This window comes from Pleurodeles waltl, chromosome 6, assembly GCF_031143425.1.
Source record: "Pleurodeles waltl isolate 20211129_DDA chromosome 6, aPleWal1.hap1.20221129, whole genome shotgun sequence".
In the NCBI taxonomy this organism is placed as follows: Eukaryota; Metazoa; Chordata; class Amphibia; order Caudata; family Salamandridae; genus Pleurodeles; species Pleurodeles waltl.
In genome coordinates this window covers 897,845,297-897,860,051 of record NC_090445.1, presented here as the reverse complement: position 1 = coordinate 897,860,051, position 14,755 = coordinate 897,845,297, and the positions used below count along the sequence as shown (strand labels likewise).

The following is a 14,755-nucleotide window of genomic DNA, read 5'->3' as shown; positions in this document are numbered from 1 at the left end:
GGCACCGGAATGGGGGACGAGGAGACACATCAGGGCAGATGAGGCACAACATTGTTAGCAGTCATCGGGGATGTTGGCGGGCTAATGTTATAAGCAGCTCAGAGCAACAAGTAAAAATGTATTACATAATTAACATAAAAGTGAGTGAGGCACCAGAATGGAGGAAAAGGAAATACATAGTAAATCATGTGGCGGAGTACAGATATGTATAGCGAATCTGTGATTATTTAGCTTGATTTTAGTTAGCCTGCAAATTGGTTTTGAATTCACATTTATATGTGTGTGAAAACTTATTGCTAGTCAGAGATAAGTGTCCTTGAACACGACAGGAAATTTCTACTTCAAGTAATGTATTTTGATTCTTCACTCTAATATGAACATTATATTTTCTGCCTCTTATAGGCTTTGCTGAGAGCAAGTGTGTAGCTCCTTTGAAAGGAGAGATGGCAGCACAATCATATACAAATGCCAACTCAAAACAGATGTTCTTTTGACAGAATGCACTGAGAAGGGTTGAGATTCATGTATAATTGGAATCAGGAAAAAAAAGTGGTATTAAAGTATAGATTGGTTATAAAAGCTTATTATAGACACTGCAACACTATCAGAGCCTCCTATTCGGAAAACCATAATCGTGGCACAAAACTGCCCCAAAACCTTTTTTTCAAGCGGTAAAAACGTTATCAGATCCCACCAGTAGCTCCCCTTCTGTATCTCTTTCTCTGCCTAGAGTGATGAAGTAGCAGGATTTTTTTTATTTAAAAAAGTGGCAGATATTTAGGCTTCTTTTCTCTCCATGCCTGACCCTCGCTGGCCTCAGACGCCAACGGAGTCAGAAACTACTAGCGCTGCATCTGTCTGTTCACAACTGCACATAAGTGAGACTACACCAGCTCTATCCGGATTTGCTCTCTGACCCTGCCCATGCACCTCTCGACTTTTAACGCGCTACTTAATGCCATCAATCAGGCTCACTGTTAGACCCTTTTCCATCTTTCCTTTTTGGCAGATTAGATCCACAATTTCTGGAATCATTAAATCAACATCTGATTGCCTCACTTTTAGAAAGTCGAGTTCCTTCCTAAAGCATGGAAACATGCAATGGTAATGCCTTTCCCGAAAAAAATTATCTTGACCTTCTTAATTGATCCAACTACAGGCCAATTTCGCTCCTGCCTATTTTGGCCAAAATTATTGAAAAGCATGTAGATAAACAACTTAGTGTTTATTCAATCAAATGGTCTTCTCCACCCCTCCTAATCGGGATTCAAAGCCAGCTACAGCTCGAAGTCAGCCAAGCTTAGCGTCACTGAACATCTAAGGATCCCGTTAGATAATGACAGTACTGCTGCCTTGATTCTTCTAGATCTTAGTGGGGCATTAGACAGGATAAACCAAAACACGTTCCTCCAATGATTGGAGGAGAGGGGTGTGCATGGCAAGGCTCTGACCTGTCCAAGTTCATTTCTTCAGATTCGCTCCTTTCAGGTATCTCCTCAACAGCATTGCTCAAAGCCTTACCTGTTATCATCTGCATTACCACAGAGTTCTACACTTAGGGGGTCATTCTAAGTTTGGCGGGCGGCAGTTGCCGCCCGCCAAACGGGAACTGCCAATTGGCCGCTCCGCGGTCAGAAGACCGCTGGGGCCATTCAGACTTTCCCGCTGGGCCGGCGGGCACCCGCCAAGGGAGCGCCCGCCGGCCCAGCGGGAAAGGGCCTGCAACACTGAAGCCGGCTCCGAATGGAGCCGGCGGTGTTGCAGGTGTGCGACGGGTGCAGTAGCACCCGTCGCGCTTTTCACTGTCTGCTATGCAGACAGTGAAAAGCTTAATGGGGCCCCCAGGGGCCCCAGGACACCCGTTCCCGCCATCCTGTTCCTGGTGGTGAAAACCGCCAGAAACAGGCTGGCGGGAAGGGGGTTGGAATCCCCATGACGGCGCTGCTTGCAGCGCCGCCATGGAGGATTGGGCCAACTGGGGTTAATCCGGCGGGAAACCGCTGGACCCGGTTTTCTGACCGCAGCTTTACCGCCACGGTCAGAATGGCCCAGGAAGCACTGCCAGCCTGTTGGCGGTGCTTTCCGTGGTCCGCGGCCCTGGCGGTTTTTACCGCCAGGGTCCGAATGAGGCCCTTAGTCTGACCCAGTTTAAACCTATGTACAGCCACTGGCAGATACTGTGGAGAGCTGCAGACTTACGCTCTTCTCAGATTGTCGTCTCCCTGCATCTCAGGAGAATCGCAGGGCTGACGCCTTAAATATTTGCCTTTAGAAGGTGATGGCATGGATGAACTACAACTCCCTCAAACTGAATGGGGATAAGGCTGAGATTTTTTTGGTGGGCAACCAACCTCATCTCTGGGGGCCACATCTGTGGCCTGTGATTCGTGGTGCACCTCGAATCCACGCTCTCAAGAATCTTGGTTTCTGGCTTGACAATATGCTCTCAATGAGTCATCAGATCACTAAGGTTGTGTCTAGCTGCTTTGGAGTTCTAAATGGCTAAAGGAAATACTTAGATACCTTCCTGTCTCTGCCCAGAGAACAGTGATACAGGCATTGATTATCTCCAGGCTGAAGTACGGCAACATACTCTATCTGGGTGTCCCCAAGGCTTCTCTTAAGCAGCTTCAATAGTTCAAAACACGGACGCAAAACTTCTACTCAACCCCCTAAATATACCTCTATGACCAGACTTCTTCAAGATCTCCACTGGCTTCCAACTGAGAAGCAAATCCACTGTAAACTCCTGTTTACATATGCATAAACTTATGTCAAGCACAGGTCCCCGTTTTCTCTGATCTTTGGTGTCACCCTGCAAGCCAAACTATTCTCTGTGCTCGGCAGTTCCAATCCTTCCACAGTCCCCAGAATGGAGAGAACCCACCAGGGGGGGTCACGGCTTTTCCTACCCGAGTCCCAAGCTGTGGAACCTGTTTCCACCTGCTATGGGATCTTCTCGATCACTTCAGCGATTCATAAGTTGTTTAAGACCTAGCTGTTCTGAATTTGTGTGGTGTTAGTTTCACTTGATTTACCATGAGGGACTAGGTTCTGGGAAACCCCTTTTGGGTAGCTATAATAATACTAATTAAAGACAAGCACTTTAGAGAAGTGTTACAGAGAGAGCAGGAAAATGAGCAGGAACAATGTAAGAGGTTGGAAGACACTCCTTAGCAAGCTCAGGATAGATGTACCCGGTTGGAATATCATTTAAAGTGTTTGCCTCGTCCCAGAAAGAAACTATCCTAACAGGCAGTGTGTATGGGTGGAACGAGTTAGAGACACTAATAAACCTAAGGCTCTCATCTCTAGAGGATAAAAGTATATATTGATAAGTTAACCAAATGCAAGCAGAAGCTGAAAGGGCTGGACACTTAGCATGAGCTTCACTGCTGAGATAACAGTGTTCCAACCCTCGCTACTTATGTTCAGTCAGGGTGTATAAAGCAATAGCATCCCTTATACTTTAGGCCTGGGCGTGCCCTGAGCAAATGCAGCTGGCATGAGACTGAGCCTAGCATACCTTTTAGAGTGTGCACCTCATCTTTACTTTAAAAGAGGCTTGACAGTGCTGCACGTGACACAAAATTAGACATTTCTTAACTTACATGGGACTTGAAAACACTGAAATCAGCCCTTTTCACCAACTATTCACTGTTGTATGCCATAAGAAGCCATGATGGAACAGTTTGGGTTTTCATCCAAATCACTGTAAGCACTGTGTTACCGCAGATTACCGCCTGACTTGGCAGTTGAAGACCTTCTTCTTTTAAAATCCCAGACATCACTGAGCACCAGATGAACCTAAAATCACATCCTTCCAGGGGGTCTCAAGTGAGTGTTTAGAATATGAACACAGTAGTCAACCAGACACTGCGACAAAAGGTTTTGAAATTCTTTCTTATTGATGTGCTAACTACCCATCTCCCTAGACAAAGCACCCAATGTTAATATGTTGTACACATGGTTCTTATGTTTCTGTTGGATCATCTCATTTGAAATAAAACAAATGTCTGAACAAGCATGGGTCCAGTATATAGAAAACTAAAACGCTATGGAGGCTACTGCCTCCATAGTGTATTTTCCTCACAGAAAATTGGTTAGCTACTGACCTGCCGCTGTCAAAAATGGCAAGATTCCTCAAAGAAATGTCCAGCTTCTCGGGCACAGGGATGGGTGCCTGAGCTGTGTGATGCGGCACTCAGGGCTTGTCCAGAGTCCCTTTACTAAATCAATGAAGTCGAACTGTCTCATCTTGAAGTTTCAGAACCCTCATATTACCTTTGTGATACAGACCAATTCCGAATTTCTCTTCTACCATATGTCTCAACCGTTTCCAAGAACATGCTGTCCACTCTCTGAGAAGAGGAAGGAACATATCTAATTCTCTGAGCAGCTATGTAACAATAGATCTGCTATGTCTATAATCTCTTTGGAAACACTGCAAAAACGTGTGCACTAAATAACATCCAGAACACCTGGTCACCAATAATTACTCCAAACTGAAGGATGACCTCCAATGGTGATGACCTCTGATTTATTTGCATTTATATTATGATAAGTATCATTCGGAGATTGCCTTCATGCAGTTGTGAAAATAGATAGCTGTTGAATGCCCATTTTCCATGATGGAAACAATAATCTGCGTGTCATCCTAGAACAAATCAGCTATGTCAATGGAGACACATACAGATTAAATAATGTGGGACTTAACTAAGAGCCCTGAGGCACCCACATGGAAGAGAAAAATGTTTAGACCAAAAATGTCACAGATTACTTTTGTGTTCTATAAATCAGGAATGACCTGAAACGATTCCAAGCAGTATCTTTAATACCAAGCTGAGGTAGTCAAGCAGCGAGGACAAACTGTGAAACCATATCAAAGGCTGTGGACAAATCGAACAATTAGTGCTGTAGCCTGCCTAGTGTCTGCTAGTGATCTAATATTATCTACCACAGAAGGCAAGGCAGATTCTGTATTATGCGCACTACAAAACCCAAAATGTGAGGGATTAAACAGTTCATGCTCCCAAAATAAATATCATAAACTGACCATTCGGATGTTTTTCCAAAATTTCAGCAGAACTCGATAAAAAAAGATATAGGGTGGTACATTTTCAAGTCTTTGGAATCTAGATTGGCCTGACAGCCACTTCTTTCCATAATCTAGGAAAGCATCTACTGGCAACAAATTTGTTCATAGTGGTAGCAAAATGCACTGCACTATCCCAGAAACTTGGTCCAGAACTTTTGGTGGGCAAGGGTCAAAAGACGGACCCAACTAGGTGTTCAGAAGAAACTTTTCAACCTGTTCACGCAGAATGGGAAGAAAGGACAATAGCACTACTTGGCTAACTGTCGCAACATCCCTTGTTGTTGCATCCGAGACATCCTGTGTGCCTCATCCTATAGAATCATGCTATTCCTCTGGCTCATTAGCAGTAGCAAATTCAGAGTAGATTTTCAAGAACTTAGATTGAAATAAGACTGTCATATTATCACAGAATATCTGCATAATGTTTATGTCCTCTGACATATTGGGCGAGGACAGTTTGTTTACAAAAAATGCCAAACACACTCTTGTCTATGACAGTTTTGTCTCAAATACTTAAGTTGATCCGAGAACGAGGGAGCAGAAAGTTTTTCCCTATGACAGTGGGAAGTCTTAAAAGAAGGAACCAGTTCCTAAGCAGTAATAAACCATCTAGAAAAGTCCTTGGCAGCTAAATTGGCATCTTGATGGTCTCTCCTAGGTATATTGTTGAGAGCCATTGTAAAGGAGAACTCCGACATACCCTTCCAATCTTATTCTAACGTTTTTGTTGCTGGCATTCTATATCAGTCCTGAGGGGCTTTCAGAGACAGTGAAAAATGTACTGCAAAGTGATCAGATCAGCTTAAGGGAAGCACTTCCTCATACCCTAAAAGAAGATTGCTAGAAACAATCCCATCTAATATGTGGCCCACACAATGAGTCAGAGATCTAACTACTTGAGAAAGACCAAAACTGGCAAGTGTGTCAATGAGAGAACTGACATCCTTGCAAGTTAAATTAAAGGACAAGACTCCACTTAGCTGGTCAGATCATTTTCTAATAGCATTTGAATTGTACAGGTTTAAACTAATAAGGGAAGGAAAGATAGGCAAAATAGCAAGCAGGGGTAGGGCCTAATATAAGCTAAGAAAATGCAAGGATTTGAAAATATTCGATACCCTGAACTGCTATCAGGAAGCTGCTATAGTCAATGAGAATTATGAGTTCCTACGGGAGGTTATTAAGGAAACTTTGGACTCAATTATCCCCAAAAAACCACCACTGTCACAGTGAGGAAAGCCATCTGTACCTTGGTTTACTAACCTGTTAAAAGAATGGAAAATAAAATGCAAAAAACTATAAATTCGCTGGAGAAGGTCATTCCTACCACAGGAAAAGTTGCTATTGAAAAATGCACTCAAACTTTATAAGAATGAAATCGGGAAGGCTAAGGAAAAGTATTACCTGGAAACTATAACAGGAGCAGCAAATAAAGCTAAGAAAACATGTAATATAGTAAAAGACCTAGCTAACCCTAATTGTACAAAGCAAAAGATAAGCGCTACTCAGGCGGTCTGTGACAACTGTCTCCGGGTTTTTTAATAAAAAAATTAGGTTCATCCTACAAGATATAAATAAGGATCCCCTAGGGCAAAATGCACCCACAGGGAAAAGTTTACCTCCAAGGGACGAGGGCTACTTAGGAGGAGGGTTGCAGAATGACTTACCTCCGGAGGAGGGGGCCCTAGAGAGAGGTAGATTACAACTAGAAGGAGTGGAAGGGATGGAAGAGGAGGACTTCCGATCCCTGGCCTTAAAACTCTCTTGACCTCTACCAGCTCAGATTTGGAAAGACAAAGTAGACATATTATTTCGAAGTCTACTAAGACATTTTAACCAGTCCCTGAAGACAGGAATCACTCCCCAGGAATGGAAGAAATCTCTAGTCACTCAATCACTAAAGAAGCCATCGGCAGATAAAAATGATTTTAATAATTAAAGGCCAATATCACAACTTCCTTATCCGATAAAAATATTAGAGAAATATATTAGCAGCAGGCTTGCTTGCTTTCTAGAACAGCATGATAGTCTGGAATCGGAACAAATGGGTTTAAGGCCAGCCATGGGACTGAAGCAGCAGTCATCCTGGCCCTAGATGAACTGAGGACGATGGTAGATAATGGTCAAACAGCTGTTCTGATCCTACTAGATCTGTCAGCTGTGTTTCACATAACTGACCACCAGATTCTTATCCTCAGACTGAGGGAGAATTGGAATAGAGGAGATACTACTGGACTGGATTCAATCCTACCGGACAACCTGCTCCCAGGCTATATAACTTCCACTATATCACTCAGAATTTAAGTGAATTGAGCATGGCATCCTGCAGGGGTCAGAGTTGAGCCCTATAATGTTTAACATATATTTATGACTGCTGCAGATGATAATCAGATCATTTGGGTTCACATTTCTTATTTATGCAGATGATACACAGCTAATTTTAGCAATGGACACAGACAATTACGCCCTGGTAGAAGGGTTGCATAGTTGCCTTATGGAGATGGCTTATTGGCTAAAAGAAGGAAAAATTGAATGCCTGTGCTGTTTCCTCTTCTAAAGTGCCCTAATGCCTCCTACTGGATTTTTGGCCCTGGACAAGCAGTGAGAATCTCAAAGTAGCTCGAGTTGTGTGTAGCATGGGGGTCTATATGGATGACAAGCTCACTATGGAAGCACATATCAATAGAACAGTGAGCTTCAGTCGCCTTCGAAGTCTCAGGGAGATTGTTTCACTGTTATCCCAACCTGCAAGGATACTAGTGGTTGAAGGCAGGATTCTAAGCAGAATTGATTATTGTAATGTGTTTCTCTTTGGGACCCGGAGTACCTAATCAGAAAGATATATCAGGTTCAAAGGATAGCGGAAAAGTTGCCATTGAACAAATCCCGGTATGATTCATCCTCCGAGCTTAATTGGCTCCCAGTTAAAGAAAGGATAATGTTCAAATTAATGGTTATGGTCTAAAAGGCCTTAAACAGGACAGGTCCATTTGCCTTGCAAAAACTCTTTGAATGCTACAGACCGCAGAGACACTTAAGATCTGCCTCTGCTAATTTGGTCAGCATTCCAAAATTTAAGAAAGTAAAATCAGGAAGAACATTCTGGGCAAAGGCAGCACAATTTTGGAACTCACTTCCAGTTTCTCTTAGAGCCAGTTTAAGCCTCTTGGGTTTCTGGAAAAACCTAAAAGAGAAGACCTCCAATGTCTTAACACTTCAAATGTGGATATGCTGCTGAACGGTTTTTCAGATTTTATTGTAAAATATTGCAACGCTCTCATTGCATCAGTAAAGTTTAGTAAAATGTTCAATGTCCTAGTTTGAAGACATTTTTTTTCCGCATTTTAACTTGAGTAGAACTGGCCCTAGTTAAAGACGCCACAAGAAAATCTGAGTCCAGGGGGTTTTCCATAGAGGGCTTATACCTCATTTACGGCAGGTTAATAAAATGTCCAGGAGCTTAAAGAAATCTCTGTGAGAAATTAGCTCTTAAGTGTTCCACAGCCTCGTAAATGTTAACTGTATAGAAAGCTCAACAACTAAGTTTTCAAAAGTAGACTGAAAACAGTTGAGCTGAATACTGTACGTGAAACAGGGGCTTATGCTTAGAATGCACCAGTGCTTAATTAGTAAATAAAAAGGTGGAGGTGCCCAAAGAAGGCTGCTGCGATTAAATGTGTGAACACGAAACACTGAGGCGGCGTAATCCTTAAACCATCTCGGGCCTCTTCAATCCATATAAGGGCACTTCCTGCCCCTTCCGCTCACTCTTGCAGCTTTCTACTTTCTCCCTTTATGACGCTTTTTCGTTTTTCCCTTCCTCCGTCTTTCGCATATGTATTTTGCCTGCAGCAAATGTTTGAGGCAGAAGAACAAGCCCCGGCCCTCAAAAATAAGTGCCGGTGCTACCGAAAACAACAAGCACAAATTAAGCACTGGAATGCACACAGACTACGAGCTACGTGCCCCAAAGCAGTTTTATAGTCGGCGTTGACTTTTTAGGGGGCACTAGAAGGCGGGCGATGTCAGAGCTGGCAGAAACGTGTTACTGCCACTTCTGACCTCTAAAAGAACACTACCTATTTGTCTACGACCCTTCCTTATGCATTCTCGCCTGCAGCCCCTGGCTCACACCTCAAGTGATGGCCAGTAGCTAGCATTATTGAAAGACTCCTGTGTAATAAATGCTACGATAGAATGAGGTTTAGCTCAGCTCCACACCTTGAAACCCTTTGAGGCATGAGACCATTGGTTAAAAGCTTCACAGAGATATGCAAGCATTTCAGGTGGAGAGTAAATCCTTTTTTCTCAAGTCTGACATACATCACCTTCAACCGTTACTCTTTCTGTCCATCAATCTTGTGTCAAAGACAAACACGCTATAATGTTTCCCTTGGCCTTAAGAGAAAAAGACAGATGCTGCAAATGTTTGTGTGACTGCGGGCTCCCACGATTTGCCAGTCTGACAATAGAGCTAAATGTTCCAACAATACAGATCACTACGAATGAGTTCTACTTTGACCAGAGCATAAATCAAGCTACATCTTTAAGTACAAACCTTACTTTAACTGAAAAATACAACAATGAAAATACAGAAAATGAGTGAAAAGGAGAAACAGATACAGTTCAAGAAAACATACCACTTTGAATAAAACATTCCAGGTCCTTGGCAGGCTGCAGATGAAAGAGTAACTCGCTAGAGAGTGTATCATGGACCTTTATCACAAGACGTGTGTCTGGATGCATGATTGGATTTCTAAATTATGGTTTACAACAGGCAAACGTACTTTTTTACGGTAACAATCTTAACATATGCAATACACCTAACAGGGATAATAATGTGAGCTTTAATGAGTTCTGTCAGAAATGCTGAACTATGAAAAGAATATCGCTGTCTTAAATCTCACCGTCAAGCTCTTGCAAACTTCAGTTTCTAGGAGAAACCCATTACACACGTTGTATAATCTGAGAAGGAACAGCTGTTTACCAATTATCACGTTCATATTCTTCCAATATAAATCAGGCTTTTTTCCAAAGAAATTAACATACCCCAAGGCATTCGGAGTATACGGCAGAACATGTCAAGAAACCAATGAATCTTAATTGTGCACAGCGCATGTTCATTTCCCTTTAAGTTCCGTGGCTGCAAACCTGGGCCCCAGTCTTCAGCGTTTTCTCAACGTCTAAGTAAGGGTTACCTATATGGTGCCTATGCAAACTCTGTTTTGCCTTAACTCGGGCAGTGGATCTTCGACTGCCTGGATCTCCCACCACCAATTTCAGCAAAGTTTTCATCAGCAGGCCTCACTCATGGGGGCATACACTGTGAAGGTGGAAGGCTCTATCATATTTATTCCTTTTTCTACTTTTCTGTTGCAACATACTATATTAAAAAAAGAGGTTCCATAGATTTAAACTCATTTAGTGGGATAGTGCTACATTTCACCAGCATCCATATGTATTCTTTATGTGATTGTATTATGGAACAATATGCTGTTGCAACGAACAATACCGGCCATTAAAGACTCTTTCCAACATTAATGGCCTGAGCTGACGGCCGAAAAGACTGGAGTGGGACTTTAATGGCCTACCCATAATGTTAAATTAAAAAAACTTTACTTTTCGCTTTTTAAATTTATTTTATTTTGTGTAATAATCATGCAAGATGCAGGATAAAAAAAAAACAACAACAAAAAATAAACGACTCACAAAAGCCACGTTCCTCTGCTTTTACACTTCCTATTGCTTACTACCCAGTTAGTTGCATGGCTGTGCATGCCCAACAATAACTAATGTAAACGCCAACAGAAGGTGTTAAAGAAGAGATGACAATGTGTCTGTAGCCATTGCCTGCCCCTTTGCTCAGTCAAATTATTTCATGTGGTTTGGCCAAGCAGTGAGAAAGCCATATTGCGTGGAGACTTACCCTTCACTCTTCTTGAAGGTCTGTGATAATTTGATTGATCACAGCATTGAAATGTTGATAGCAGCAGGCATATATAAGGGATTATAGACGTCTATTGTACCACCAATCTCAAAAGAACTCTCTACATTCCAGTGTTCTAATATATCTGGGGTAAAGGGCCACTCATGCATTATAAGGACACTGCACATCACTAAGTAGTATGGTGACCTTATAGAGAAATGAGGCTGAAGCAATGTGCAGTTGCTTAAATTAAAATCCATATTTAACCAAGAGAATCATTTTCATCCATACATTCTTCACAGTATGAGACAGAGGTTGGTGCATGATCTTGTCCATATCAATACTCCCAAAGCCTTTAACTGACATAAGCCTCAATATACTACAATTTACCCTCTCATATTTGACTATGGATCACAAATATCAATTTTTTCCAACTTTGTCTGGTGGTTTATACACAAAGTAATTAGGAATATGGATGGTCACATGTTGTTCGAAGCCAATCAAAGGTTTTTCTAAGTTATGTTCCTTCTATGTATAATGCAATAAACAAAGTTTTATTATACACAGCTATGTAGAAAATTGATCTTTATTGAGAGAAAACTACAATATAAATATTAGTAAAATGCATGAATAAATTTTCATTGTTAAGGCTAAACTCTTAAGGTTGTTTCATGTGCCACAAATTATTTTTTTATGCCAACAAATTCTTGCAAAACACATTTTTTATTTGCACAATTTACATTTAACAATTCTTAAATGTTTGAGGCAACAAAATAAGATCAATAATTTCAAACACACAACATAACAATCTTCAGTTACTTACTGTATGAAAAGGATCCTAGACCTGACAATGAACTTGAAGATATACTCCAAAGCTTTCATAGCTTTAAAAATTTGCTCTGTCATACCAGGTTTCTCAGAACTATCCACATAGTTTCTCAACACTTTGGTCAGTTTCCTAGTGAAAGAAAATAAGTTCACATGCAAAGATATCACATTAATACTTGATATGCCTACAAAACCAGCAACAATGCAATCCCTTCTTTTTTCCTCTAGCATTGTCATGAACATGTCATTTATATCTGTCAAAAGTCTGAAAAGTTGTGGTCTTCAAAGAATGAACAGTTCAAAATGAAAATTTAGCATTACATGGCCACTACAGGTTATTGCCATTCTGTTTAACAATTAGGGCTTTACAATCTCCAAAACTTAAATGCACAAATCCAAAAATGTCTCCAATCAAATTTTCTACATGTAGAAATAAATAATAGATACATAATGTGCCTTTGTTGAACTGAAATTGTGGGTACATGCACGAAGTCCTGTTTAACTGTAAGTGAAAATAAGTATTAACTTGAAAGTGGAGATAAACATGTATATTGTATTAATGGATGGAAGTGGACCAATTGGGTGCTTTCTACGTCAAGATAGAAAGGCCACAGGACACATTACCCATCTTCCTGAGGAACCTCCTACATCTAGGACCTAGGGTACCAAAGTAGGCATGTTAATGTGCCAACCAGATGTGTCTGGGGACATGATGTTCCTAGGGACCTTGAACTACCTTTTATGTTCATTACTTGTAGGTTACAATGTATGCAAATTCTCTCTTCAAAACTCACTAGCAAGTATGTTCTTAGTATTGGTTTATACATTTGAAATAAGGAGCATAATCCTGCCAAGATCTCGGCTTATTAATTATGACTGCATTTGTTTTTGAGTTTATAAAATACTACAGTTGTCTTAGGTCACCGTAGCGCTCTAGAACACACACACAATACAAAGTTTCGACAAGGCAGAATAGAGTCTAGAGGAACACGTAAGATGCGCATACATCAGACATTCTTCAGTCGCTTTCATGAAGGTCAAATGCTTAGTGTAAAATTGGTTTGAAAAACTTGGTTTTCAGGAACTTTATCAACTGAAGGTAAAAGGCTTCCATTTGGAGGACTGAAGCTGTTCAATAGTGTTGGATGCAGGACCTGCCATCAATCTTCTCCAATACTGTAGTCTCTTGATTAATCAAATGAGATGAGAAGAAATGCAAGAGGACATTTGCCCATATATTCTTTTTGGATAATGGATAATGTTTTGAACTTGATCATAAACTCAACTGTGACCCAATGGACAGCTGTCTGCGCTGCGTTAGTGTGGTGCTGTTCCTGTAAGTGCAGCTTAATACTGGCTTTCTAATTTTGCACTCTTTGCAGTCTGGTAAGGAGTGCTTTAAGAAGGTGAGTGGAAACTATATTAAAGTAGCCCACATAGGTTTGAACCAGTGTGTGTTTGTCTGTATGTATGGAAGTGTGTGTATATGTGTGTGTATGCACGTTTTTAAGCCCTACATAAAAAGGGATGATTTTTAGCAGTTGGAAATTATTTACCTTGACCATGGAATTTGTTTGTGGAATGAAGTTTAGGTTCCAGTTGAAAATGATCCCCAAGTTTCTAACCTGAAGGGATGAGGTGGGCAGGGAGCCCATTTTAGAGGTCCAGTTTAGAGGAGAAGACACCAAGCCTTCCACTCCTTTGATTAGGACTTACATCTTCTATCCATTTAAGCAGAGGTTGCTTCCAATCATACAAATGTAGAGATGGTAGAGGCACTCATAAATGTTAGTATGCTTCTCTGCTATGTTTGCTAAATTAATGTGTATCTGGATTTCACCTACAAATACTGGTGGACTTAGGCGGTCATTCTGACCCTGGCGGTCAAAGACCGCCAGGGCGGAGGACCGCGGGAGCACCGCCGACAGGCCGGCGGTGCTCCAATGGGGATTCCGACCGCGGCGGTAAAGCCGCGGTCGGACCGGCACCACTGGCGGGCTCCCGCCAGTGTACCGCCGCCCCATTGAATCCTCCAAGGCGGCGCAGCTTGCTGCGCCGCCGAGGGGATTCCGACCCCCCCTACCGCCATCCAGATCCCGGCGGTCCAACCGCCGGGATCCGGATGGCGGTAGGGGGGGTCGCGGGGCCCCTGCAGTGCCCATGCCACTGGCATGGGCATTGCAGGGGCCCCCGTAAGAGGGCCCCTAAATGTATTTCACTGTCTGCTGCGCAGACAGTGAAATACGCGACGGGTGCAACTGCACCCGTCGCACAGCTTCCACTCCGCCGGCTCGATTCCGAGCCGGCTTCATCGTGGAAGCCTCTTTCCCGCTGGGCTGGCGGGCGGCCTGAAGGCGACCGCCCGCCAGCCCAGCGGGAAAGTCAGAATTACCGCCGCGGTCTTTCGACCGCGGAACGGTAACCTGACGGCGGGACTTTGGCGGGCGGCTTCCGCCGCCCGCCAAGGTCAGAATGACCACCTAAGTCATTGAGTGGTTCAACCAAGGAAAACATTTACATAGTGAAAATCAGACGGAAGAGTCATACTAGGCTCTGCAGTGCATTTTACAAGACAATGAGAGAGAAAATACAATCTATATTTGTTGGCTCTGGTTACAGAACAAAAAGTTAATCCACTGAAGGGCCTTCACAAAACCCAGTGCTTATTTTGAGCCAGTGGTTGCTGGTGGGTGCCACTAGCACTTATTTTAGGGACCAGCAACTATTTTTTCACATCTTGAGTGCAGGAGAGGGAAAAAAACACATAAATCAGAAAGAAGGAGGAAGTGAAAGACGGCAAAACCGTCCCCCGAACTATGCTGCATCATCAACTGCTCCATCAAGTCCACCACCTTCCCAGAAGACTGGAAACATGCAGAAACAAACCTTCTCGCTGAAAAAAC

General features: G+C 42.4%; 1 protein-coding gene across 1 annotated transcript in view; it reads right to left on the bottom strand.

Annotated features, from left to right (window-relative positions):
* Window positions 1-14,755, bottom strand: part of DOCK1 (dedicator of cytokinesis 1) — a 1,072,828-nt gene that overhangs the window by 825,811 nt on the left and 232,262 nt on the right. Inside the window, exon 22 of the mRNA XM_069239713.1 lies at window positions 11,848-11,982. Coding sequence (XP_069095814.1) covers window positions 11,848-11,982 — 135 coding nt within the window. The remainder of the gene's footprint in view (window positions 1-11,847; window positions 11,983-14,755) is intronic.